The sequence below is a fragment of the Schistocerca cancellata genome, chromosome 10 (genome assembly GCF_023864275.1).
Source record: "Schistocerca cancellata isolate TAMUIC-IGC-003103 chromosome 10, iqSchCanc2.1, whole genome shotgun sequence".
NCBI lineage: Eukaryota > Metazoa > Arthropoda > Insecta > Orthoptera > Acrididae > Schistocerca > Schistocerca cancellata.
This window is the reverse complement of record NC_064635.1, coordinates 71309310-71335886: the sequence shown is the minus strand read 5'-3', so window position 1 is coordinate 71335886 and position 26577 is coordinate 71309310. Positions and strand designations below refer to the sequence as shown.

The following is a 26577-nucleotide window of genomic DNA, read 5'->3' as shown; positions in this document are numbered from 1 at the left end:
ATTATTATTAATCTTACAAAATTGTGATAACACTAATGATCTTTTGAAAATAATTTAGTTTCATGACAAACACAATCAGATAATTTAGTCTCTACCCCTCAGAATATTTCATTTTATCCCTCAGGGGGGTAGTTGCCGCCAGGCTGGGAACCACTGGTGTAATATAAATAAAAGTTGAAACTTCCTGGCAGATTAAAACTGTGTGCCGGACCGAGACTTGAACTCGGGACCTTTGCCTTTCGCGGGCAAGTGCTGGCGGAAGTGAAGCTGTGAGGACGTGGCGTGAGTCGTGCTTCGGTAGCTCAGTTGGTAGAGCACTTGCCCGCGAAAGGCAAAGGTCCCGAGTTCGAGTCTCGGTCTGGCACACAGTTTTAATCTGCCAGGAAGTTTCATATCAGCGCACACTCCGCTGCAGAGTGAAAATCTCATTCTAAATAAAAGTTATTTGCATGGTGTAGTAAATATAATGTAAATGACACATATTGTATTTCCAACATAATATTGAAAATGGTTGAACAGGAGGAAAGCAAACAACTGTAAAGAGAAACAAGCCAGCAGGAAACATAGGAAAATATAAATGAAATATGCAAAAGCTAACACCAAAATTGGCTATAAAATAAAAATGTATTTCCTTCCCTGTATATCAGTTGCACCCTAACTGACACTGCTGCAGATAAACATTGCATAAGCTATGTTTTCATAAAATGGTAACCCACACTTTTCATTATATTTATGACTCTATGAAAAATATTGACTAACTTTTGTTTGAAACTGTTTTCAGCACCCTTCTGCATATCACTGTATGCAGTATATAACACAACTGCTTGTTCACAGCTATTAAAGTTAACCTTCAAGAGCGAACTCAAAGACAAAAAAAATCCAGTTTCAGTGGTAAAAGTTAGTTCCTTGCAGTCATTGGTCACATGAAACTATTCTCACACTGGATACATGAGCTGCTGCATTACCAACTGATGAGCAGTCCTCGCTGGCACTTGGTTGCATATTATGGGTGGCACAGGCAGTTTCCAAATGAAAAAACAATAATAGGAAGAAAAATAAGAACAAATAAAAAAATCAATAAGATGATGAAAAATGACCTGGCAAAGAATTAGAAATAAAAAGTTATATTTAAACAAATTAACTGAAGAAAAATAATAATCAAACTCTTACGTAGATTTCAAAATAAAAAATTTTGTTCCTCTGACAAGATTCAAACCTACGACTTTCTGTACATGAGGTGAATACGCTAACCACTGCACTACAGCACAATACTATATAATGGGATTATATTTATGACTGTGTTGACCCAGTCACAACAGTGAATTGCTGCTTTCAAAAATTCAGCTTCATACAATACCGTACAAAGTTTTCCTAATGTAAGCTGAAGGTTAATAGATTAGCCATGAAGAATCTATGTGCAAAGGGGGGTGGGGGGGATATGGAAGTACCAAGGAATGAAGAGACACGCTTAAAGTTCTCTAATACTATAGATACTGCTATGGGAACAGGATACGAATAGCGGTATACAGAATAAACTGTCCACACTAATATCTGCACATACATGTATTTCGACAATTATCATATACGTGCAAACAGTACAAGGTATAAGAACAGACTGAATTAACATAGCGGCTCGGATGAGCGACCTGAGTCCCAAAGATTAACGTTGTCTAAGGTCGATATGACCTATCGATGCCACACTGCAATAAGGAATAGCTCAGCAGGCAGTACAGTTGAAGAGGAGTGTACATCTCTAAAAAGGTAATAACAGAGGCTGGAAAGAAAAATTGACAGAAGAAGGAAATACAAAAACATTCAGGAACACAGAAATACAAGTCACTGAAGAATGAAATAAATAGGAAGTGCATGGAAGCTAAGACAAAATGGCTGCATGAAAAATGTGAAGAAATGGAAAAAGAAATTATTGTCGGAAGGACTAACTCAGCATACAGGAAAGTAAAAACAGCCTTCGATGAAGTTAAAAAAAGAAAAGAAAAAGAAAAGCAAGGGTGTAATGGGAATTCCACTGTTAAATGCAGAGGTGAGAGCAGATAAGTAGAAAGAGTACATTGAAGGCCTCTATGAGGAGTAAGATTTCTCTGATATGATGGAAGAAGAAACTGGAGTCAATTTAGAAGAGATAGGGGATCCACTGTTAGAATCAGAATTTAAAAGAGCTTTGGAAGACTGAAAATCAAATAAGGCAGAAGGGATAGATAATATTCCATCAGAGACTATTCACACTGATGTGTAGAATGTATGGTGATATACCATCTGACTTTTGAAAATGTATCATCCACACAATTCCAATTACTGCAGGAGCTAACAAGTGCAAGAGTTATTGCACTATCAGCTTCACAGTTCACACATCCAAGTTGCTGACAAGAGTAATCTACAGAAGAATAGAAAAGAAAACTGAAGAAGTGTTAGATGATGATCAGCTTGGATTCAGGAAAGGTAAAGGCACCAGAGAGGCAACACTAAAGAAAAATCAAGACACGTTCATATGATCTGTCGACTTGGAAAAAGCGTTTGACAATGTCAAATGATGCAATATGTTCAAAATTCTGAGGACAATAGGATTAAGCTATAGTGAGATATGGGTAATATACAACAGGTACATGAGCCAAAAGGGAATAATAAGAGTGGAAGACAATGAACAAAGTGCTCAGATTAAAAAGGATGTAAGACAGTGATGTAGTCTTTTGTCCTCACTGTTCAATGTATACATTGAAGTAATGATGCAAATAAAATAAATGTTCTGGAGAGGAATTAAAATTCAAAGTGAAAGGACAGATACGATTCACTGATGATATCACTATCCTGAGTGAAAGTGAAGAAGAATTACACGATCTGCTGAATGGAATGAATAGTCTAATGAGCACAGAATAGGGATTCAGAGTAAATCGAAAAAAGACGAAAGTAATGAGAAGCAGCAGAAATGAGAATAACAAGCAACTCAATATCAGGATTGATGGTCACAAAGTAGATGAAGTTAAGGAATTCTGCCAACTAGGCAGTAAAATAACAAATGGCAGGCGAAGCAAGGATGACAGCAAAAGCAGAGTAGCACTGGAAAAAAGCACATTCACGGCCAAGAGAAGTCTGCTAGTATCAAACATATACCTTAATTTGAGGAAGAATCTCTGAGAATGTACAGCATTCTATGGTAGTGAAACATGGACTGTGGGCAAACTGGAACAGAAGACAATCAAAGCATTTGGGATGTGGTGCTACAGCCGAACGCTGGTAAGGTAAGGAATGAGGAGGTTCTCCGCCAAACCAAAGAGGAAAGGAATGTGGGGGAAACACTGCCAAAAAGAAGGGGCAGGATGATAAGACATCAGTTAAGACATCAAGAATAACTTCCATGGTATTAGAGGGAGCTCTAGAGGGCAAAAACGGCAGAGGAAGACAGAGATTGGAAAACATTCAGCAAATAACTGAGGATGTAGGTTGCAAGCGCTACTCTGAGCTGAGGAAGTTGGCACGAGAGAGGAATTCATAGAAGACTGCACCAAATCAGTCACAAGCTAATGAATCATGTATTTTAAAAAACCGATCTCTGAGATTATGACAACTGTACATGTGACGCTTGATCGTGTCTTGTGCAGAAATATCCAGTAATGTTTGGTTATTACTGTGTATGAAACGTGTGTTTCATCATCATGATTTGTGTGTGTGTGTGTTTTATTCTGTTGTTTTCATCATGTGTGATGAAATACAAAATAAATGTGTCATACCCCCGTTATGGGATCCAAACATATCAAGAACGAATGCTGGGAAGAAGAAAGAAAGAAAGAAACAAACAAACAAACAAACAAACATTTTACGCTTGGCAATGAGCACCCTGATTGTACGAAACCAGTTCTAACACATGAAGAGTCCACTATCAAGCAATTTTGATCATATTATAGTGCTAATCTGCTTACATTATTAATAATGGGACTTATACCTAGCTTACATAAGAAGGAAATACTCAAAATACAAATTCACTCACTTCTTCCTCCAACTGCAGTGGGTCACATGCCTCGAGATCTTCAGGAATTTCCAATTTCTGCAAAAGTTAACACAAATTTAATTAATTTATTAGTTTCTCCATGTGTAGACTGTTGTTTCACAAGGATATATCCAGTTAATGAGAGGCTGCTCCAGTTACTGATGTATTCTCTGGTTAGATCCACTGCCAGTAGCCTTAGCCTTCACATCCAGGCCATTTTCAAGTGGATCTGAGTAGTACGCACTTTCCATGTGGCAATACTGCAAGATGTAAGTCGTTTGAAGCTACTGCTTCAGCACGTTATCCTCTTCTGAAGACAAATCGACAAAATCACATCAGACAATATCAAAGACAGTAATAATGCTGCCTGAGTACTGCCACATGGAAAGTGCACACATCTCCAATCCGCCTGAAAATGGCCAGGATGTGAATGGTGAAACCAGTGGTTGACCTAAATAAAGAATATACCAGCAACTGGAGCAACCTGTCATCAACTAATATAGCCTCATCAATAATATATTAAATATATACATACACAAAGAAAATTGGGACCTTTTGCAAACCAGAATTCTTATTCCTAGTCAACAAATGGCGGAGAAGAGCTGACCACAATGAATGTATAACCTGTTAGTTTCTACATGATATGAGAAACTGACAGCTGTCACTATAATATCTGTCACAAGGTTCACCTCGAACTCAATGATGACAAACATATGACATGCAGTGCTTAGAGCAAAAGAATACATTTTCTCCATGTTACTGCATTTTAAAAACTATCCACTGTCTATAGAATCCATCCTCAAAATGACGAGTGTGTCCCACCCAGAGGGAGGAGAGTGGTCATGGTTCTGGAGATGGAGGTGATAGTGGGAGAGAGAGGGGGGGGGGAGAGGAGGTGCTGGCTTTCATAGAAATATTTACGATATATTTCACATTATGTAAAAAGAAAACGACTTCTGGTGAACAAATATTGCTAACATCAGATTCTCATTTCCATGGACTAAGTTAGGACCCTCGTCCACCATTAATCTGCTGTCTTATTTCATAAAAACTGACCAGCAGAGCCTGTCATAGCAGGAACACTGAGAAAAGTCGCGAGTAATATTTCGTCTCACAGCCCCCATCACCAGTCACCGACAGGGTTAGGCACCTGCCAAACATTTAACAACCACCAGTGGCAATAAGCAGCTTGACAATGTAACTGCCTCTTCCTTACAACACTGACTACATGAATAGACTGTTAATCACAGTCATTGTGCCAGTCCATTCAATTTTAGCCACACTTCTGGGGTAGGTTCAACAGTAGTGAGTTGTCTAGAAGAATTCTAAAGCATGTTCAGTTGAAGTAGTTTTCTCTTTACTACCCATTATGATGATCTGCAAAGGTGGCCTAGCTTATCTTTCACCACTGGCATTTGAACAAATCCAATTTCAAACCTACAGTTTCCCCGTGTCCAAAACACACACACACACACACACACACACACACACACACACATATATCAACCGTGGTACTTGATCGTCGGGAGTATGTGGCTGAGGGACTGCGTCAGCTTTCAGACAACACCACATACAAAGTTTGCCAAGATAATCCCATTCCTGATGTCCAGGCAGAGCTTCAAGGAATCCTCAGAACCTTAGGCCCCCTACAAAACCTTTCACCTGACTCCATCAACCTCCTGACCCCACCGACACCCCGCACCCCTACCTTCTACCTTCTTCCTAAAATTCACAAACCCAATCATCCTGGCCGCCCCATTGTAGCTGGTTACCAAGCCCCCACAGAACGTATCTCTGCCTACGTAGATCAACACCTTCAACCCATTACATGCAGTCTCCCATCCTTCATCAAAGACACCAACCACTTTCTCGAACGCCTGGAATCCTTACCCAATCCGTTACCCCCAGAAACCATCCTTGTAACCATTGATGCCACTTCCTTATACACAAATATCCCGCACGTCCAGGGCCTCGCTGCGATGGAGCACTTCCTTTCACGCCGATCACCTGCCACCCTACCTAAAACATCTTTCCTCATTACCTTAGCCAGCTTCATCCTGACCCACAACTTCTTCACTTTTGAAAACCAGACATACCAACAATTAAAGGGAACAGCCATGGGTACCAGGATGGCCCCCTCGTACGCCAACCTATTCATGGGTCGCTTAGAGGAAGCCTTCTTGGTTACCCAGGCCTGCCAACCCAAAGTTTGGTACAGATTTATTGATGACATCTTCATGATCTGGACTCACAGTGAAGAAGAACTCCAGAATTTCCTCTCCAACCTCAACTCCTTTGGTTCCATCAGATTCACCTGGTCCTACTCCAAATCCCATGCCACTTTCCTTGATGTTGACCTTCACTTGTCCAATGGCCAGCTTCACACGTCCGTCCACATCAAACCCACCAACAAGCAACAGTACCTCCATTACGACAGCTGCCACCCATTCCACATCAAACGGTCCCTTCCCTACAGCCTAGGTCTTCGTGGCAAACGAATCTGCTCCAGTCCAGAATCCCTGAAGCATTACACCAACAACCTGACAACAGCTTTCGCATCCCGCAACTACCCTCCCGACCTGGTACAGAAGCAAATAACCAGAGCCACTTCCTCATCCTCTCAAACCCAGAACCTCTCACAGAAGAACCACAAAAGTGCCCCACTTGTGACAGGATACTTTCCGGGACTGGATCAGATTCTGAATGTGGCTCTCCAGCAGGGATACGACTTCCTCAAATCCTGCCCTGAAATGAGATCCATCCTTCATGAAATCCTCCCCACTCCACCAAGAGTGTCTTTCCGCCGTCCACCTAACCTTCGTAACCTCTTAGTTCATCCCTATGAAATCCCCAAACCACCTTCCCTACCCTCTGGCTCCTACCCTTGTAACCGCCCCCGGTGTAAAACCTGTCCCATGCACCCTCCCACCACCACCTACTCCAGTCCTGTAACCCGGAAGGTGTACACAATCAAAGGCAGAGCCACGTGTGAAAGCACCCACGTGATCTACCAACTGACCTGCGTACACTGTGATGCATTCTATGTGGGAATGACCAGCAACAAACTGTCCATTCGCATGAATGGACACAGGCAGACAGTGTTTGTTGGTAATGAGGATCACCCTGTGGCTAAACATGCCTTGGAGCACGACCAGCACATCTTGGCGCAGTGTTACACCGTCCGGGTTATCTGGATACTTCCTACTAACACCAACCTATCCGAACTCCGGAGATGGGAACTTGCTCTTCAATATATCCTCTCTTCCCGTTATCCACCAGGCCTCAATCTCCGCTAATTTCAAATTTCCGCCACTTATACCTCACCTGTCATTCATCAACATCTTTGCCTCTGCACTTCTGCCTCGACTGACATCTCTGCCCAAACTCTTTGTCTTTAAATATGTCTGCTTGTGTCTGTATATGTGTGGATGGATATGTGTGTGTGTGCGAGTGTATACCCGTCCTTTTTTCCCCCTAAGGTAAGTCTTTCCGCTCCCGGGACTGGAATGACTCCTTACCCTCTCCCTTAAAACCCACATCCTTTCGTCTTTCCCTCTCCTTCCCTCTTTCCTGAAGAGGCAACAGTTTGTTGCGAAAGCTTGGATTTTGTGTGTATGTTTGTGTTCGTTTGTGTGTCTGTCGACCTGCCAGCACTTTCATTTGGTAAGTCACATCATCTTTGTTTTTAGGTATATTTTTCCTTCGTGGAATGTTTCCTTCTATTATAACCATATCATTAATTTGAACCCAACAATTACGTTTGTTATTGTCGCCTGTGCATTTCGAAATCTTTCCTGTCGTCTATTTCTCTTTTTTCTCTCTTTTTTTCTCTTTATTTTCTCTTTCTGTTTTTACCAGTAGTTTCACTTTGTATTCACCTTCCCCTTTTACCGTAATCTACTATACAATTTTATCCCGCCTATATATGCTCAACAATACGTAACCCACTTCCCAACCATAACCAAAAAAATTTATTTTCCGCCTTCAACACTACCGCTGCTATAAAATCCACCGTTTCTAGTTCAATAACAGCTGGTTTCACGTATTTAACGACCATTTCAGCTAGTTCTAATAACTTTAACTTTATTTCCACTTCCGTTTTTCGCACTTCACTGATCATCTTAGCCGCTCCCCACAGGTTTTAACGTCATTATTTCTACAATTGTTAGCCCCATTTTCGTAATTTTCACCACAACACCACTCCTTTAATACGTTTTTTCGAAATTTTCTCGAAATTTTCCCGAATTTCTCCGTCCTTTAACGTGATTTAGCGGCAACACAACCACCTAACCTTTTTGCACATCGCTGTCTACCAACCCAAGTTCACCACAGGATCAACTTAACCAACACTTTTTCGTCTTTTTTCATACCAGATCTCCAAGTGCTTTCTTGTTCACCTTTATCTCTCCCCATATATTTCTATCTTTCTTTTTCATTTCAACCTCATGTTAAACTTTCCACCTTCTAATACCATGTCACCCTCACAACACCCCCACAATGACCCCATTAAGTTTTATTTACATTCCCTCCGCAAACATGCCTTCACCCTAGCCAGATTACGCTCACATATTTTATTTTCTCAGGCTTGTCTGAAATTTGGCATAACCCCCAAAGGCCTCACACTTAAAGTTCCCATCTCTGGCTGCAACCCTTCTTTCCATCAGTCCCTATACCAGTTCCAAACTGAACAATCCATTGCCCTCACCCACCTAATCCTTCACCTACACATCAACTCAGCCAATGAACACACCCGTCAACTCCTATCCTTAATAAAAGTCCTCAATCTTTCCTCTCCCACATCCACACCGGCTATTCAGAGCATCCTCCTACAGGCCAACCGCCAATTAGAACAACATGCCACCCTTCACCTCAAAAAACTATCCAATCTCCTGGTTTCCCACCTCCGGAAAGGCAACTCACTCACCCTTCACAACCTTTCCAGCAAACCTCAACCACCTCTCATTGCACACAAACCCAGTCTCTCCCATCTACTCAATCTCCCACTTCCAGCTCCACTCCCTCCAAAACCTCAAAATTCAGATCAACACAATCTGGCACCACAACAGCCTAATTCAGTAGTTAACCTTTCCTCCAAACCTCTCTCCCAATCCGAAACCTCTGTCCTATCCAAAGGCCTCACCTTCAGCCCCACTCCCAGATTCAACCAAACAGCCCTCGTCAAAGATTTACTGTCCTACACTCGTACTCTCTGCTAGAAGTATCACTTTGCCACGAAGAAAAATGATCCTAATCCTACCCCTAATGATCCAACTCCCCAAAACACTATCCAAATTGAACCCTGCCTGGAACAGTTCCGTCCTCCGTCACAGCGGGACCCACCTCCTCTTCCTCAAAATCACCCTCTCCAAACCTTCCAGGAATTTCTGACTTCCAGCCTTGCCTCTCAATCCTTCTTAAAAAACCTTAATCCTACTCCCAACATCACCACTGCTGAAGCCCAGGCTATCCGTGATCTGAAGGCTGACCGGTCCATCGTCATTCTTCCGGCGGACAAGGGTTCCACAACCGTGGTACTTGATCGTCGGGAGTATGTGGCTGAGGGACTGCGTCAGCTTTCAGACAACACCACATACAAAGTTTGCCAAGATAATCCCATTCCTGATGTCCAGGCAGAGCTTCAAGGAATCCTCAGAACCTTAGGCCCCCTACAAAACCTTTCACCTGACTCCATCAACCTCCTGACCCCACCGACACCCCGCACCCCTACCTTCTACCTTCTTCCTAAAATTCACAAACCCAATCATCCTGGCCGCCCCATTGTAGCTGGTTACCAAGCCCCCACAGAACGTATCTCTGCCTACGTAGATCAACACCTTCAACCCATTACATGCAGTCTCCCATCCTTCATCAAAGACACCAACCACTTTCTCGAACGCCTGGAATCCTTACCCAATCCGTTACCCCCAGAAACCATCCTTGTAACCATTGATGCCACTTCCTTATACACAAATATCCCGCACGTCCAGGGCCTCGCTGCGATGGAGCACTTCCTTTCACGCCGATCACCTGCCACCCTACCTAAAACATCTTTCCTCATTACCTTAGCCAGCTTCATCCTGACCCACAACTTCTTCACTTTTGAAAACCAGACATACCAACAATTAAAGGGAACAGCCATGGGTACCAGGATGGCCCCCTCGTACGCCAACCTATTCATGGGTCGCTTAGAGGAAGCCTTCTTGGTTACCCAGGCCTGCCAACCCAAAGTTTGGTACAGATTTATTGATGACATCTTCATGATCTGGACTCACAGTGAAGAAGAACTCCAGAATTTCCTCTCCAACCTCAACTCCTTTGGTTCCATCAGATTCACCTGGTCCTACTCCAAATCCCATGCCACTTTCCTTGATGTTGACCTTCACTTGTCCAATGGCCAGCTTCACACGTCCGTCCACATCAAACCCACCAACAAGCAACAGTACCTCCATTACGACAGCTGCCACCCATTCCACATCAAACGGTCCCTTCCCTACAGCCTAGGTCTTCGTGGCAAACGAATCTGCTCCAGTCCAGAATCCCTGAAGCATTACACCAACAACCTGACAACAGCTTTCGCATCCCGCAACTACCCTCCCGACCTGGTACAGAAGCAAATAACCAGAGCCACTTCCTCATCCTCTCAAACCCAGAACCTCTCACAGAAGAACCACAAAAGTGCCCCACTTGTGACAGGATACTTTCCGGGACTGGATCAGATTCTGAATGTGGCTCTCCAGCAGGGATACGACTTCCTCAAATCCTGCCCTGAAATGAGATCCATCCTTCATGAAATCCTCCCCACTCCACCAAGAGTGTCTTTCCGCCGTCCACCTAACCTTCGTAACCTCTTAGTTCATCCCTATGAAATCCCCAAACCACCTTCCCTACCCTCTGGCTCCTACCCTTGTAACCGCCCCCGGTGTAAAACCTGTCCCATGCACCCTCCCACCACCACCTACTCCAGTCCTGTAACCCGGAAGGTGTACACAATCAAAGGCAGAGCCACGTGTGAAAGCACCCACGTGATCTACCAACTGACCTGCGTACACTGTGATGCATTCTATGTGGGAATGACCAGCAACAAACTGTCCATTCGCATGAATGGACACAGGCAGACAGTGTTTGTTGGTAATGAGGATCACCCTGTGGCTAAACATGCCTTGGAGCACGACCAGCACATCTTGGCGCAGTGTTACACCGTCCGGGTTATCTGGATACTTCCTACTAACACCAACCTATCCGAACTCCGGAGATGGGAACTTGCTCTTCAATATATCCTCTCTTCCCGTTATCCACCAGGCCTCAATCTCCGCTAATTTCAAATTTCCGCCACTTATACCTCACCTGTCATTCATCAACATCTTTGCCTCTGCACTTCTGCCTCGACTGACATCTCTGCCCAAACTCTTTGTCTTTAAATATGTCTGCTTGTGTCTGTATATGTGTGGATGGATATGTGTGTGTGTGCGAGTGTATACCCGTCCTTTTTTCCCCCCTAAGGTAAGTCTTTCCGCTCCCGGGACTGGAATGACTCCTTACCCTCTCCCTTAAAACCCACATCCTTTCGTCTTTCCCTCTCCTTCCCTCTTTCCTGATGAGGCAACAGTTTGTTGCGAAAGCTTGGATTTTGTGTGTATGTTTGTGTTCGTTTGTGTGTCTGTCGACCTGCCAGCACTTTCATTTGGTAAGTCACATCATCTTTGTTTTTAGGTATATATATATATATATATATATATATATATAATCTAAAAACAAATATGATGTGACTTACCAAGTGAAAGTGCTGGCAGGTCGACAGACACACAAACAAACACAAACATACACACAAAATTCAAGCTTTCGCAACAAACTGTTGCCTCATCAGGAAAGAGGGAAGGAGAGGGAAAGACGAAAGGATGTTGGCTTCAAGGGAGAGGGCAAGAGTCACTCCAGTCCCGGGAGCGGAAAGACCCACCTTAGGGGGAAAAAAGGACGGGTACACACTCGCGCACACACACACACACACATCCATCCACACATATACAGACACAAGCAGACATATTTAAAGACAAAGAGTATGGGCAGAGATGTCAGTCGAGGCAGAAGTGCAGAGGCAAAGATGTTGTTGAATGACAGGTGAGGTATGAGTGGCGGCAACTTGAAATTAGCGGAGATTGAGGCCTGGTGGATAACGGGAAGAGAGGATATATTGGAGAGCAAGTTCCCATCTCCGGATAGGTTGGCGTTAGTAGTAAGTATCCAGATAACCCGGACGGTGTAACACTGCGCCAAGATGTGCTGGTCGTGCACCAAGGCATGTTTAGCCACAGGGTGATCCTCATTACCAACAAACACTGTCTGCCTGTGTCCATTCATGCGAATGGACAGTTTGTTGCTGGTCATTCCCACATAGAATGCATCACAGTGTAGGCAGGTCAGTTGGTGGATCACGTGGGTGCTTTCACACGTGGCTCTGCCTTTGATTGTGTACACCTTCCGGGTTACAGGACTGGAGTAGGTGGTGGTGGGAGGGTGCACGGGACAGGTTTTACACCGGGGGCGGTTACAAGGGTAGGAGCCAGAGGGTAGGGAAGGTGGTTTGGGGATTTCATAGGGATGTACTAAGAGGTTACGAAGGTTAGGTGGACGGCGGAAAGACACTCTTGGTGGAGTGGGGAGGATTTCATGAAGGATGGATCTCATTTCAGGGCAGGATTTGAGGAAGTCGTATCCCTGCTGGAGAGCCACATTCAGAATCTGATCCAGTCCCGGAAAGTATCCTGTCACAAGTGGGGCACTTTTGTGGTTCTTCTGTGGGAGGTTCTGGGTTTGAGAGGATGAGGAAGTGGCTCTGGTTATTTGCTTCTGTACCAGGTTGGGAGGGTAGTTGCGGGATGCGAAAGCTGTTGTCAGGTTGTTGGTGTAATGCTTCAGGGATTCCGGACTGGAGCAGATTCGTTTGCCACGAAGACCTAGGCTGTAGGGAAGGGACCGTTTGATGTGGAATGGGTGGCAGCTGTCGTAATGGAGGTACTGTTGCTTGTTGGTGGGTTTGATGTGGACAGACGTGTGAAGCTGGCCATTGGACAGGTGAAGGTCAACATCAAGGAAAGTGGCATGGGATTTGGAGTAGGACCAGGTGAATCTGATGGAGCCAAAGGAGTTGAGGATGGAGAGGAAATTCTGGAGTTCTTCTTCACTGTGAGTCCAGATCATGAAGATGTCATCAATAAATCTGTACCAAAATTTGGGTTGGCAGGCCTGGGTAACCAAGAAGGCTTCCTCTAAGCGACCCATGAATAGGTTGGCATACGAGGGGGCCATCCTGGTACCCATGGCTGTTCCCTTTAATTGTTGGTATGTCTGGTTTTCAAAAGTGAAGAAGTTGTGGGTCAGGATGAAGCTGGCTAAGGTAATGAGGAAAGAGGTTTTAGGTAGGGTGGCAGGTGATCGGCGTGAAAGGAAGTGCTCCATCGCAGCGAGGCCCTGGACGTGCGGGATATTTGTGTATAAGGAAGTGGCATCAATGGTTACAAGGATGGTTTCTGGGGGTAACGGATTGGGTAAGGATTCCAGGCTTTCGAGAAAGTGGTTGGTGTCTTTGATGAAGGATGGGAGACTGCATGTAATGGGTTGAAGGTGTTGATCTACGTAGGCAGAGATACGTTCTGTGGGGGCTTGGTAACCATCTACAATGGGGCGGCCGGGATGATTGGGTTTGTGAATTTTAGGAAGAAGGTAGAAGGTAGGGGTGCGGGGTGTCGGTGGGGTCAGGAGGTTGATGGAGTCAGGTGAAAGGTTTTGTAGGGGGCCTAAGGTTCTGAGGATTCCTTGAAGCTCTGCCTGGACATCGGGAATGGGATTACCTTGGCAAACTTTGTATGTGGTGTTGTCTGAAAGCTGACGCAGTCCCTCAGCCACATACTCCCGACGATCAAGTACCACAGTCGTGGAACCCCTGTCCGCCGGAAGAATGACGATGGACCGGTCAGCCTTCAGATCACGGATAGCCTGGGCTTCAGCAGTGGTGATGTTGGGAGTAGGATTAAGGTTTTTTAAGAAGGATTGAGAGGCAAGGCTGGAAGTCAGAAATTCCTGGAAGGTTTGGAGAGGGTGATTTTGAGGAAGAGGAGGTGGGTCCCGCTGTGACGGAGGACGGAACTGTTCCAGGCGGGTTCAATTTGGGGAGTTGGATCATTAGGGGTAGGATTAGGATCATTTTTCTTCGTGGCAAAGTGATACTTCCAGCAGAGAGTACGAGTGTAGGACAGTAAATCTTTGACGAGGGCTGTTTGGTTGAATCTGGGAGTGGGGCTGAAGGTGAGGCCCCATTGTAGCTGGTTACCAAGCCCCCACAGAACGTATCTCTGCCTACGTAGATCAACACCTTCAACCCATTACATGCAGTCTCCCATCCTTCATCAAAGACACCAACCACTTTCTCGAATGCCTGGAATCCTTACCCAATCCGTTACCCCCAGAAACCATCCTTGTAACCATTGATGCCACCTCCTTATACACAAATATCCCGCACGTCCAGGGCCTCGCTGCGATGGAGCACTTCCTTTCACGCCGATCACCTGCCACCCTACCTAAAACCTCTTTCCTCATTACCTTAGCCAGCTTCATCCTGACCCACAACTTCTTCACTTTTGAAAACCAGACATACCAACAATTAAAGGGAACAGCCATGGGTACCAGGATGGCCCCCTCGTACGCCAACCTATTCATGGGTCGCTTAGAGGAAGCCTTCTTGGTTACCCAGGCCTGCCAACCCAAAGTTTGGTACAGATTTATTGATGACATCTTCATGATCTGGACTCACAGTGAAGAAAACTCCAGAATTTCCTCTCCAACCTCAACTCCTTTGGTTCCATCAGATTCACCTGGTCCTACTCCAAATCCCATGCCACTTTCCTTGATGTTGACCTTCACCTGTCCAATGGCCAGCTTCACACGTCCGTCCACATCAAACCCACCAACAAGCAACAGTACCTCCATTACGACAGCTGCCACCCATTCCACATCAAACGGTCCCTTCCCTACAGCCTAGGTCTTCGTGGCAAACGAATCTGCTCCAGTCCGGAATCCCTGAAGCATTACACCAACAACCTGACAACAGCTTTCGCATCCCGCAACTACCCTCCCGACCTGGTACAGAAGCAAATAACCAGAGCCACTTCCTCATCCTCTCAAACCCAGAACCTCCCACAGAAGAACCACAAAAGTGCCCCACTTGTGACAGGATACTTTTCGGGACTGGATCAGATTCTGAATGTGGCTCTCCAGCAGGGATACGACTTCCTCAAATCCTGCCCTGAAATGAGATCCATCCTTCATGAAATCCTCCCCACTCCACCAAGAGTGTCTTTCCGCCGTCCACCTAACCTTCGTAACCTCTTAGTACATCCCTATGAAATCCCCAAACCACCTTCCCTACCCTCTGGCTCCTACCCTTGTAACCGCCCCCGGTGTAAAACCTGTCCCATGCACCCTCCCACCACCACCTACTCCAGTCCTGTAACCCGGAAGGTGTACACAATCAAAGGCAGAGCCACATGTGAAAGCACCCACGTGATCCACCAACTGACCTGCCTACACTGTGATGCATTCTATGTGGGAATGACCAGCAACAAACTGTCCATTCGCATGAATGGACACAGGCAGACAGTGTTTGTTGGTAATGAGGATCACCCTGTGGCAAAACATGCCTTGGTGCACGACCAGCACATCTTGGTGCAGTGTTACACCGTCCGGGTTATCTGGATACTTCCTACTAACACCAACCTATCCGAACTCCGGAGATGGGAACTTGCTCTCCAATATATCCTCTCTTCCCGTTATCCACCAGGCCTCAATCTCCGCTAATTTCAAGTTGCCGCCACTCATACCTCACCTGTCATTCAACAACATCTTTGCCTCTGCACTTCTGCCTCGACTGACATCTCTGCCCATACTCTTTGTCTTTAAATATGTCTGCTTGTGTCTGTATATGTGTGGATGGATGTGTGTGTGTGTGTGTGCGCGAGTGTATACCCGTCCTTTTTCCCCCTAAGGTAAGTCTTTCCGCTCCCGGGACTGGAATGACTCCTTACCCTCTCCCTTAAAACCCACATCCTTTCGTCTTTCCCTCTCCTTCCCTCTTTCCTGATGAGGCAACAGTTTGTTGCGAAAGCTTGAATTTTGTGTGTATGTTTGTGTGTCTGTCGACCTGCCAGCACTTTCATTTGGTAAGTCACATCATCTTTGTTTATATATATATATATATATAGATAGATAGATAGGGAAAGGGGTACACTTTAGAAAAGTCACCCAGAACCCCGGTCCAGGGGAGACTTAAAGAGTTGGATCAGAAGCAAAGATGGACTCCTTCTCATCCCATCCAGGAAGTGTCCCCTGGACCGGGGTTCTGGGGGACTTTTCTAAAGTGTACCCCTTTCCCTAAACCTCTCCAGTCCTTTTCCTTCACCCTTCTTCCTCCCCCTTCAACTCTTCTGCCAGGAGGCGGAACCACTGGCTCCCAAAGCTTGTGGAAGTTAAATCCTTTTGTGTGTGTTGTGTTCCCCTGCCGCCGCTTGGTGAGTAGGTTTTTTTATCTGTCCATTCACATTATATAATCAATAACAGATTATTTTCATTGTTACATAAAATTGGTTAAATTTTCTAAAACTGGCAATTAAAACACATTTAACAAAGACATTAAAATAATTACACATGGAAATGTGTCTGGCTGATCGCTTACAATAGACCCTTATGAGTCAGCTACACTGATAAACCAAATTAAAAACACATTCTGAAAATTTTAGGAAACACGTTGGACACTTCACAAAACCTTAAAATTTGTGCCACATCCATTTGATTGTTAAAATAGAAAGCAAAGATGTCAGTAAATTAGCGTCTGCCCCCTTGTCTGGAAATAAAACACACTAACTACTGAAATGTGGTTTACTGTGATCCCTATGCCACAAGCACCGCACAGTGGAGGGTCCCGCTGCTGGAGCCAGAAGCAATGTGTCCCACGGATGTGTCCTATGTGAAGACAAGTGAAAAGGCCCTTATCCCATTTGTGTGCCTGGAAGGAGGTACGCCATAGACAGGGAGTTGACTTTACTAAGTGCAGCAACTGCCTGTCCGTTCCAGCCAATCTTCTTCCCATCAACACATGATCGTCTACCTCAACGACAAGGTGACAGCATGTAGGGGGATGGCACAGTGAACTATCTGATTATCATGACATGCCTCCTTGGTAGTTACATCTGCCACTTCTTTTACCCTAATACCTACATGCTCTGATACCCAGAATAAAAGACACCTCATCCCCAGACTTTACAGGCAAGAAGGAAGTCCTAGATAATCTGGAATATTTTATCTGCTGGGTACAAATGTTGTGGAGAATTAACAGCAGCCAGAGAGTTTGAACATACAAGGACCACAGCAGTCTTAACATAGCTCATCTGTTTCATTACCCTAAACATTGCATACAATTCAGCAGCAAGTAAAATGCATTCCTTAGGTAACCAGATCTTGAGGACACGATCAGGGAAGACAACAGAGCAAGCCACAGAGTACCTTTGCTTAGGTGAATATACATCTACATATTTGTGTGCTCATTTGAAATGTTATAATAAAAGACTGTATTAAGGGTACAGGGTACTTATAAATGGTGGAAAAATCGAAATTTTCTTATGACTTTATTAAATTCTATAGTCTTCCCTGATTACATCGATAGATACATTATAGGGTTCCAAAGGAAAAATGACCTACATATACCAAATTTTAAAATTAGTCATGTATGCCGCCACGGCCCCTTTATTTCTGTAACAAAAAGCAGTATTATTTCGAAAATAACTGAACTTTCTGTTTCCAGCGAATATATGTATGATACATTGTGTATGTTGGTAACAGTGCCGCTTTCTAGTGTCTGTAAATGATTATCTTCACTAGTATTTACTATTGTTTCGCTGAAGCAGTTTGTTCACGTGTTCCTGAAAGTTTGTTGCCCAAGTGCTACATATATTTGTGGAAGTACATATCATTTAGTGTGCAATAAATACGAACTATGCCACGCATCAAGAAATTCAATAACAGGAAATTCCGTGGTAATCAGTTCACAAACAAAGCAAGCCACACTGTTGAAAGTAACCTATGTATCAGTTCTTCGGGGAAGAAACTCCCACATGGCACGCCTCCTGGGGATTCACATTTTTGTGTTAACAATGACGCTGTTTGTAGTGGATTTGTTGTTGTTGATGTGGGCATCTTATCTTCTTTGATAAAGGAAGTGGTGAAATATAAACAATGTGATGATGTAGGCTGTCTGGATATAACTGGAAAAAAAGAAAAGTAGCAGTAAGGGTTTAGAGTCAAAATTAGTTGTTCTGTGTAGATCCTGCTATAAATCTACCTTGAAAATGACTTCGAGCATGTGCATACTTCATATTATGTGAATTTGAAGTTAGTGCACGCAATGCATGCAATAGGAAAAGGAAAAAAGGCTGCTCAAACATTTTTTGTTTTGATGGACCTTGCTCCTCCTCCCAGTGGGTTCATCAAGTACATAAAAATACTTGTAGGTGCCTTGACGGTTGTGTCTAAAGCACCTATGAAACATTCAGTAGAAGAAACTGTAAATATTAGTGGACTCAGGGACACTGCTGTTGCAATTGATGACTCATGGCAACGTCAAGGACATCATTCCTCGAATGGTGTTTAAGTGCTACTTCTCTGGAGAATGGAAAAGTTATTGATGTTGAGTGCTTATCTAAGTACTTACACACCTGCCATGGTAACACTGAAGAACATATTGAACATAAGTGTTCTAAGAATTATGATGGTTACAGTGGAGGTATGGAGTGTGATGGAGCTCTAAAAATATTTCAGAGGTCAGTGCCCATTTATAACATTAGATATACGAAATACCTAGGCGATGGGGACTCTAAAGCTTACAATAAAATTAATGAGTTCAATGTTTATGGTGATACCTTGGTAACAAAACTGGAGTGTTTTGGACATGTGCAAAAGAGGATGGGTGCTAGATTAAGGAAGCTAAAAAGAGAAATGAAAGGAAAGTTGTTATCTGATAAAAAAATCTCTGTCTTGCCAAGGCAGATTGACAGCAACTGAAACAGACCCTCTTCAGAATTATTATGGACTGGCCATTAGACAAACTGCACCTCTGAATGATGTTACAGCAATGAGAAAAGCTGTATGGGACACTTACTTACATAAGTTGTCCACAGATGACCAAGCTGTTCACGGACTTGGCCCTAAAGGAGCAGAATCTTGGTGTGGTTACCAAAAAGCAAAAGAAATGGTCAAATATACCATCATAAGCTTTCTCTTCCTGAGCCTGTTATGAATGAAACTAAATCAATTTTTAGAGACCAGAGTGACCCTGTTTTGCTTAGTAAATGTCTTCATGGGGTCACTCAGAATACAAATGAAAGTTTCAACCATTGCATATGGGAAAGATTACCCAAGAATGTTTTTGTAGGACTAAATACATTAAAAGTTGGTGTACTAGATGCAGTGATATGTTTCAATGATGGAGTGATAGGAAGTTTGGAAGTCCTGAGAAATTTAGGCATAAAATGGGGCTCTAATATGGAATATCAATTGCTTGCGTGTGGCAGAAAATGGGTGCATGAAGCTGAAAGGTTCGCTCTTCAAGTTACCAAAGAAGCAACTTCTAAATGATGACCCAAAATTCAGATTTTATTCCACATTAAGTGTCGATCAGTTTGCACAGGTTTTGCAACTAACAGAAACTGATGTACATTTCTATGCACTAGAAACCCATCAATGCAGCTGCAAACATGCACTGACATCTTTGTATGTGCTACTTTCTCCTCAGTTCCCTCATTACCACCCTCACCATCAACAGGTTGAGGGCAGCAAAGAGGTAAAGATTTTAATATAAGTAGTTTTCATTAAAATGTCAAATTACTTTCAAGGAACATAAAAATGTAGTATAAAATTGGGACAGTACTATAAATTTATATTAAAAAGACACTCATCATGCTCCCATGATCACCTGTTTCAAATAATATGGCTGGTCTGACAATCTTAATTTCTCAGGTGAGTGAGGTGAGTGTTGTTTAACGTCCCGTCGACAACGAGGTCATTAGAGACGGAGCACAAGCTCGGGTTAGGGAAGGATGGGGAAGGAAATCGGCCGTGCCCTTTCAAAGGAACCATCCCGGCATTTGCCTGAAACGATTTAGGGAAATCACGGAAAACCCAAATCAGGATGGCTGGAGACGGGATTGAACCGTCGTCCTCCCGAATGCGAGTCCAGTGTGCTAACCACTGCGCCACCTCGCTCGGTCTTAATTTCTCATTTTTGAGCTGTACATCCATCTTTAAATTGCTTACTCTTTTTTCTTTTTTGACTCACCTATAACAGAGCAGTGGGATGTACCCTTAGCCATACACATGCTCGGTAGGAATAAATCTACATCAGTTTCCTTCCCAGCTGCCTTTACATGTATTATTTTGCGTTTCATATTTTCCATTCTTTCAGTCTGTCTTTTTTCGAAAGGAAGTACAGCTTCTGCCCCATGCTCATTTTCTTCCTTTTACGTAAATTTGTCCTCTGGAGATGAGAGGTCACCAAACCTGCTTTTCCTATGATTTCCAAATACCAAATGAGAGAACAATACAAAAATCGGTCACGGGGCGGTAGTAAGGATTGAAGCAGAGCCAAAGGCTGAGTAGTCTCCATGTACTATCATTTATTCTTGAGAACAGCTGACACTAACTGTATATGGTAGGCTGCTTGAAACTGCACACACAGTCTTTACAGCTAACTTCAATGTTAATTAACTCAGAAATGGTGCAGCATATCAAATTTTTAACAATATTTCTCACCACAACCTACTTTGAAACACCCTTACAAGCTTTTCACACAATATTTCACCCTCGAAATCGTCCCATGAAATTTCAGGTGAACTGCCAGATATCTGCAACTTGGTGCAATGACATATACCTGAAGATGGCTTGAAGACAGTGCTGATATATTGTGGCAGCTTGTTATGCACACACACAGCAGTATCCAAAACTTCGCAGAACACAGGTCACACGAGGTGTTCACAATTTACAGGTCTGAATACTGTCCAGCCACAGTGGTCTGTCTTAAAAACGTAATTTCAGACCTGCAATTAAGGAACCACTGTGAGGACACAGTATAGGCATACGAACAACATGTTTGTACCAGCTAATCACAGCTGCAACTACATGCAATGAGGGTATAAATCCCATCAACCACTGAGGAGACAGCACAGCCATACGAATGAGATGTTTGTCACAGCTGCAACTACATATTTTGATGGTAGAAAAATTGGTGTATAAAAAAAAAAGAGTCATATGTTCTCATGTCACCTACAATTTAATGTGGTGAACTCTCTCGTGAAAGTAACTTATTTATAATATTTGTGTGTTATAAATGTTATTTAATATTTAGAATGATATTTTTGTGGTTGTTAAGCTCTTATTTCAGAAGTTTACACAATGCAGAATGTACTGACACCCAAATAGTATAAGATGCAGATTGCAACACAAAAATACGAGTGTCTCATTGCAATTTGTGTCTTCATGGAACCATTTCAGAACCACAATGAAACCATATCAAGATTTATTGTCCTTTGCCCACTGCCTAAGAATTATGACATGTAACTGTTTGTATTCTTATGTAATACTAAGAATGCACAGGTAATTCTATACAATATTAACTAATAAATTGGAGGCATCTGAATGTGGGCATATCGGAGAATACTGAGGATACAATGGACAGATAAAGTCACATATGTGGAAGTACTGCACCGCATGAGCAAAAATTTAGAAATTCTCAATACCATCAAGAAAAGAAAACTCTAATACTTTGGCCACATAATGCACAATAATATATATCACCAGTCCCAACCAACAGTTCAAGGAAAGATTAATAGCAGATGTGGTCCAGGACATAAAACATTATTCTAGCTAAAGAACCCAGATTTGGGTTGAGAAAAGAATTGCTGTTCAGAAAAGTTATGGGTACACAGCAGAACACCCTAATGATCACCAGTGTGCTTTGAAGATGAGGCACTCGAAGAATTATGTATATTTGTCAATCAGTTGAAGAGCTGAGAATTCCCTGTTGCTCAAATTAAACTTAATGGTAAAATCACAATGATTCTAGTTTGAAAAAGGAAGAAAGGCGGGGAAGAGCTACACTTGAGACTACAAAAATTGTTACACTGGAGTTGTGTGCAACAATAAAAAACAAATGGAAGTATTTAAACTGCTATCATGCACAAAACAGAAAAAAAATGTGATCAGAGAAGTAAAGAACATGAAAAGGAAACAATGCCTCTAAACTCAATACACCAAAAGTTAAAGTAAAGTAATTTTATTGTTTCTTCAGACACACTGGTGTAATGTTTTATTAATAATCAGCCACAGAACAGCCTACTGGGGCCTTATATGACAACAGGAATTATAAGTGTCATTTCCAAGAGCACTGAGGGCAGTACAGGTGCCCCTACATTACATTAGGTGACTGTTGTGTTATTTCGTCCTCTCCCATAGACCCACCGACAAGATATGAGTTGAAACACTATTGTTAAAACCTATGAGCATACAAAGCCCATATCATCTATTTAATTTTTAAGTATTTCTTCCTTTGCAATTATACATTTGGTACTATTGCTCAGGCACAATATTACATAACAGCAGTGCACCAGTGAAATTCATAATTACTGATAATAATAGGGTATATTTTTTGAATCTAAAAATGCTGGCTGAGCAGGCTTGGCATTGGCACGAACTGACAGATGCAAAGGAGTGCGTCTCCTGCCCAACAGCAGGGCAGTTGTGAAAGTAATACTGATTTAACACTAATTAAGATTCTTATAGAGTATCAATTAAGGAGATTACTCGTAATATTACACACACTATTCTCTTTTAAGATGATCTGTCAAAAGATGAATTTTACTGAAGTTTGTCACCTATTAAATCGACGTATCTAAGCTAAAACTGTTTTCACCATTAGAGTCGCAATTGTTAATAGTCATCATCTAGATCCTTCAGCTACAGTTAACAATGGTAAGAATGAACATACGATTTAGTAACAACACTGATGTTAGCAGCAGTTTTCAGTGCAGGAAAATTTAGAGCTAGGTGAGTGAGAGAATTACAAACCCGATGAAATCTGGTACCTTGTCTCCCACTTTTTGAAGAAGTCTTATACACGTATATTAATTTGCAGTATATTATCTCTTTTTGACTGGTACAATTTAAAAAAGGAACATCAAAGCAAGAGACACAATGTAATTAAAAACTGAGTAAAATGCTACCACACATGGGGGAAAAAATAGCTAGTAATACTTACAATGTTCTCTTCTTTTATGAAGATCTGTTCAATTTCTTCCAGTGGTTGCTGGTAGGGGTCAGTCAATATCTGCAGGTAAGGAAACAGAATGAGTTCAGACAGACACCCAAAGTAAAAAAAAAAAATACATTGCACAATAGTAATTTATTATACTATTCTGCACGTAACAAGACCTTGTTTCTCAGGGTTGAGACTTGAACTTCAGTTCATGTATTAAGCAAGCTGTACATCCACTAGGACTGACACACACAAAGAATGGTTACTTTTCTCACAAACACACACACACACACACACACACACACACACACACACACACACACACACACACACACACACAAAAGCCATAAAACTTGTTAGCTCCCAGAATTGATTCTTTCTAGAGCTAGAGTGCAAATACGCATACAGTACATATTGCACATTGGGTACACAATGTCAGGAGAGCAGTTCAGCACTTTTAATGAATCTTGCCTACTCAGAACTTTCATACTTCAATTGATTATTCGATTCTGCATAAACTTCAGCCTGATGTGGGTTAATTTTTATATTTAAACTATTCAATACACATTTACAGATAATTTTGCGTATATTTGATCACCAGCACACCATTTTATTTTTCATATCGATCCACAAAAATTAGTAATCACAAATAATAATTTAAATGAGTCAAAAAGCACTTTACAGTGAAACAAATATTATTATGCTTTAGTTTTTATGCAAACAAAATTTCTGTTTCTGTTTCTCTCTCTCTCTCTCTCCCCCCCCCCCCCCCCCCTCTAGTTTTATTACCGATAATTCAACTGACAATTATAAAATTATCCAAATTTGTAACCTTCATTGTTAATTATTAGGTGCGTAAATATCTATATATGTAATTACTTCCAGAAAACATTTTGAAAATTATACCTGAAAAATAATTTCAATTAAGACAATCATACTAAAATTCATTTGAAATACATCTTGTTCTAGAAGGATCTGGATGCTATGTATGTAATACTTATAGAAATTTTAAGCACTAATAGTTTCAGCTGTTGCTGAGATTGGTCAATGTAACTATCAAGTTCTTTGTGTTGTGTTGAAATGTTGCACAATGCATTCACTTAAAAAGTGGTGGTGTAGAAAGTGTCAAGAATTTAGGAATAAATACTGATGATGTCAAAAAGCAACAATATTCCTTGTAGGCAAGTGCGTATCCGCGAAAAGGGAGGGGGGAGGGGGGGCGGGATGTGGGTGATGATTCATGGGGATTATGATGCCCGACCCTCCCAAATAACTCTTTAGCAAAAACATTTATGTTTATATCAACCTCAGTTTCCAAATTTCTCAGCTAATTTTTGAAGAACAGAGCAGCATGAGAATTAAAGGTCTTGAAAACAGAAAGGAATTCTATAAAATTAAATTTATGTTTTAACATAGAAGCAACATACGAGTCTTCAGGTAGCACTTGACTCAGCACCAGAGTGACACGAAGTAACGCAAGTACAATGACACGGTGGTATCAAATGTAATTTGTGACTGGAAAGATCATTTATAGATAGAGAGGATGCAACTGTAGGGTATCACTATAGAGGTGAGAAATGGAATGTTAGTAACTAGTCTCTGTAAACACTGCAGGGGAACACTGGAAGTAAAACTGAAATCAAGCAAAGGAAACTCCAGGATGGAGTATCAACTGGATAGATGTAGACGCAACTTTACATGTGCCCCTGCGAAGTGCGTTGGGACACTTGCTATTCGTGCTGAACATTAATGATCTGGCAGAAAATATTAATAGTACCTTCAGACTTTTGTGGATAATGCAGTTATTTTAAATTAAGTACTATCTGAAAATACCTGCGAAAATATTCTGTCAGATATCAATATGAATTCAAAGCAATGTAAAAAAGAGACTGTTTAACAGCATCAGTGTCTCCCATTAAGAATATAGCTAAAGTGTGTGGAACAAATTCCAAATAGGAATAACTGATGTTATTGAAGGTATACAAGGACAAGCAGAACAAATGGCTATAGGTTTATTTGATCAACAAGAGAGCTTCACAGGTCAATATGTTTCGTAATTATCAGCGTGAATAGGCCAGCATGAGACTTGTTTTGGTATTAGTATACTTTACAGCAATGCCAGCTGCTGTCAATGTATAACTTCATGCACATGCCAAAAGAATCTTTTTCATTATGGGAACACTCAACATGATGTGCGAGTGAAATAAATGAAATTGAGTCGCTACCATACTTCCGCTCAGCTTTTGATTAAAGTTCAAAAGCTTTTAAGTAGCATCTCTCTGAATAGCAGTATTTAATGAATTAATATTCTTAGTGTTATCTTTTCACAAATAACATAACTAATAGACCAACAACTTATTATCCTTTATGGAACCTCAATTCTGCATATAGTTACCTACAAAGGTACAAACAAACAAACAAAAACACACACACACACACACACACACACACACACACACACACACACACACACACACAAAAGGCAGTAGCCATGTGTACATCCATACACCTACTTTCTACCTGTGCACAATGATTTGTTGGGGACACAATGGACTGACTATTTTAATGGTGGCTGCACAAAAAGAAATACACCAATGAAAAGCCACAATGAATATTTTCATTAATATGACTTACTGGTTCCTCTTTGATTTCTATCTCGCCAGACAGTACGTGTGTCGCTTCCTCTCCTGTAGATTCCTGTGAGCAGATAATAGGCCAGACACATTAGCACAACACTAGAGACAAGACCAATGGTCAGCAGAAAGAAGTGTAATTTATTAATTCATTTCACACATTGTTTAGCATAAAACACATAATAAAACACAGGATTTAGGCATTTGTAATAAATCAAGTTGTACATTAATAGGCACAAACAGCATCTGCAGCTCATTTCCACAACGTATACCAACAACAAATTATGACTAGTACTAATGTACTCACACTGACAGCTCTGGGTACTACTTCTAGATTACTTTGTGTGTTCATGTTAGGAGAAAAAACAGCAACTGCAAAAACTGCCACCGCTTGTTCCATTATAGCACTCAGCTGTTGGTTTTATACAATACTGCAAACAAAATAATTACTTTACACAGAACACTGTCAGCTGGCTATATACTCGCAAACTCATTGTCTGTGTAACACAACTTTTAGAGTTATGCAGTATTCTGATACGTATCCCTTACTCTGCTTTTCAAGTTACGATGTTTCCAATCTGATTTCTACTAGCAACCTG

The 26577-nt window shown here is 42.1% G+C and overlaps 1 protein-coding gene across 3 annotated transcripts in view; it reads right to left on the bottom strand.

Moving 5' to 3' along the window:
* LOC126106684 (zinc finger protein 250-like) overlaps window positions 1–26577 on the bottom strand; it is a 95413-nt gene that overhangs the window by 48161 nt on the left and 20675 nt on the right. For all 3 annotated transcript variants that reach the window (XM_049913052.1, XM_049913054.1, XM_049913053.1), the window contains 3 exons: window positions 25980–26042; window positions 23349–23417; window positions 4001–4057 (listed from right to left, as the gene is read on the bottom strand). In XM_049913052.1, the coding sequence (XP_049769009.1) occupies window positions 4001–4057; window positions 23349–23417; window positions 25980–26042 (189 nt within the window). The remainder of the gene's footprint in view (window positions 1–4000; window positions 4058–23348; window positions 23418–25979; window positions 26043–26577) is intronic.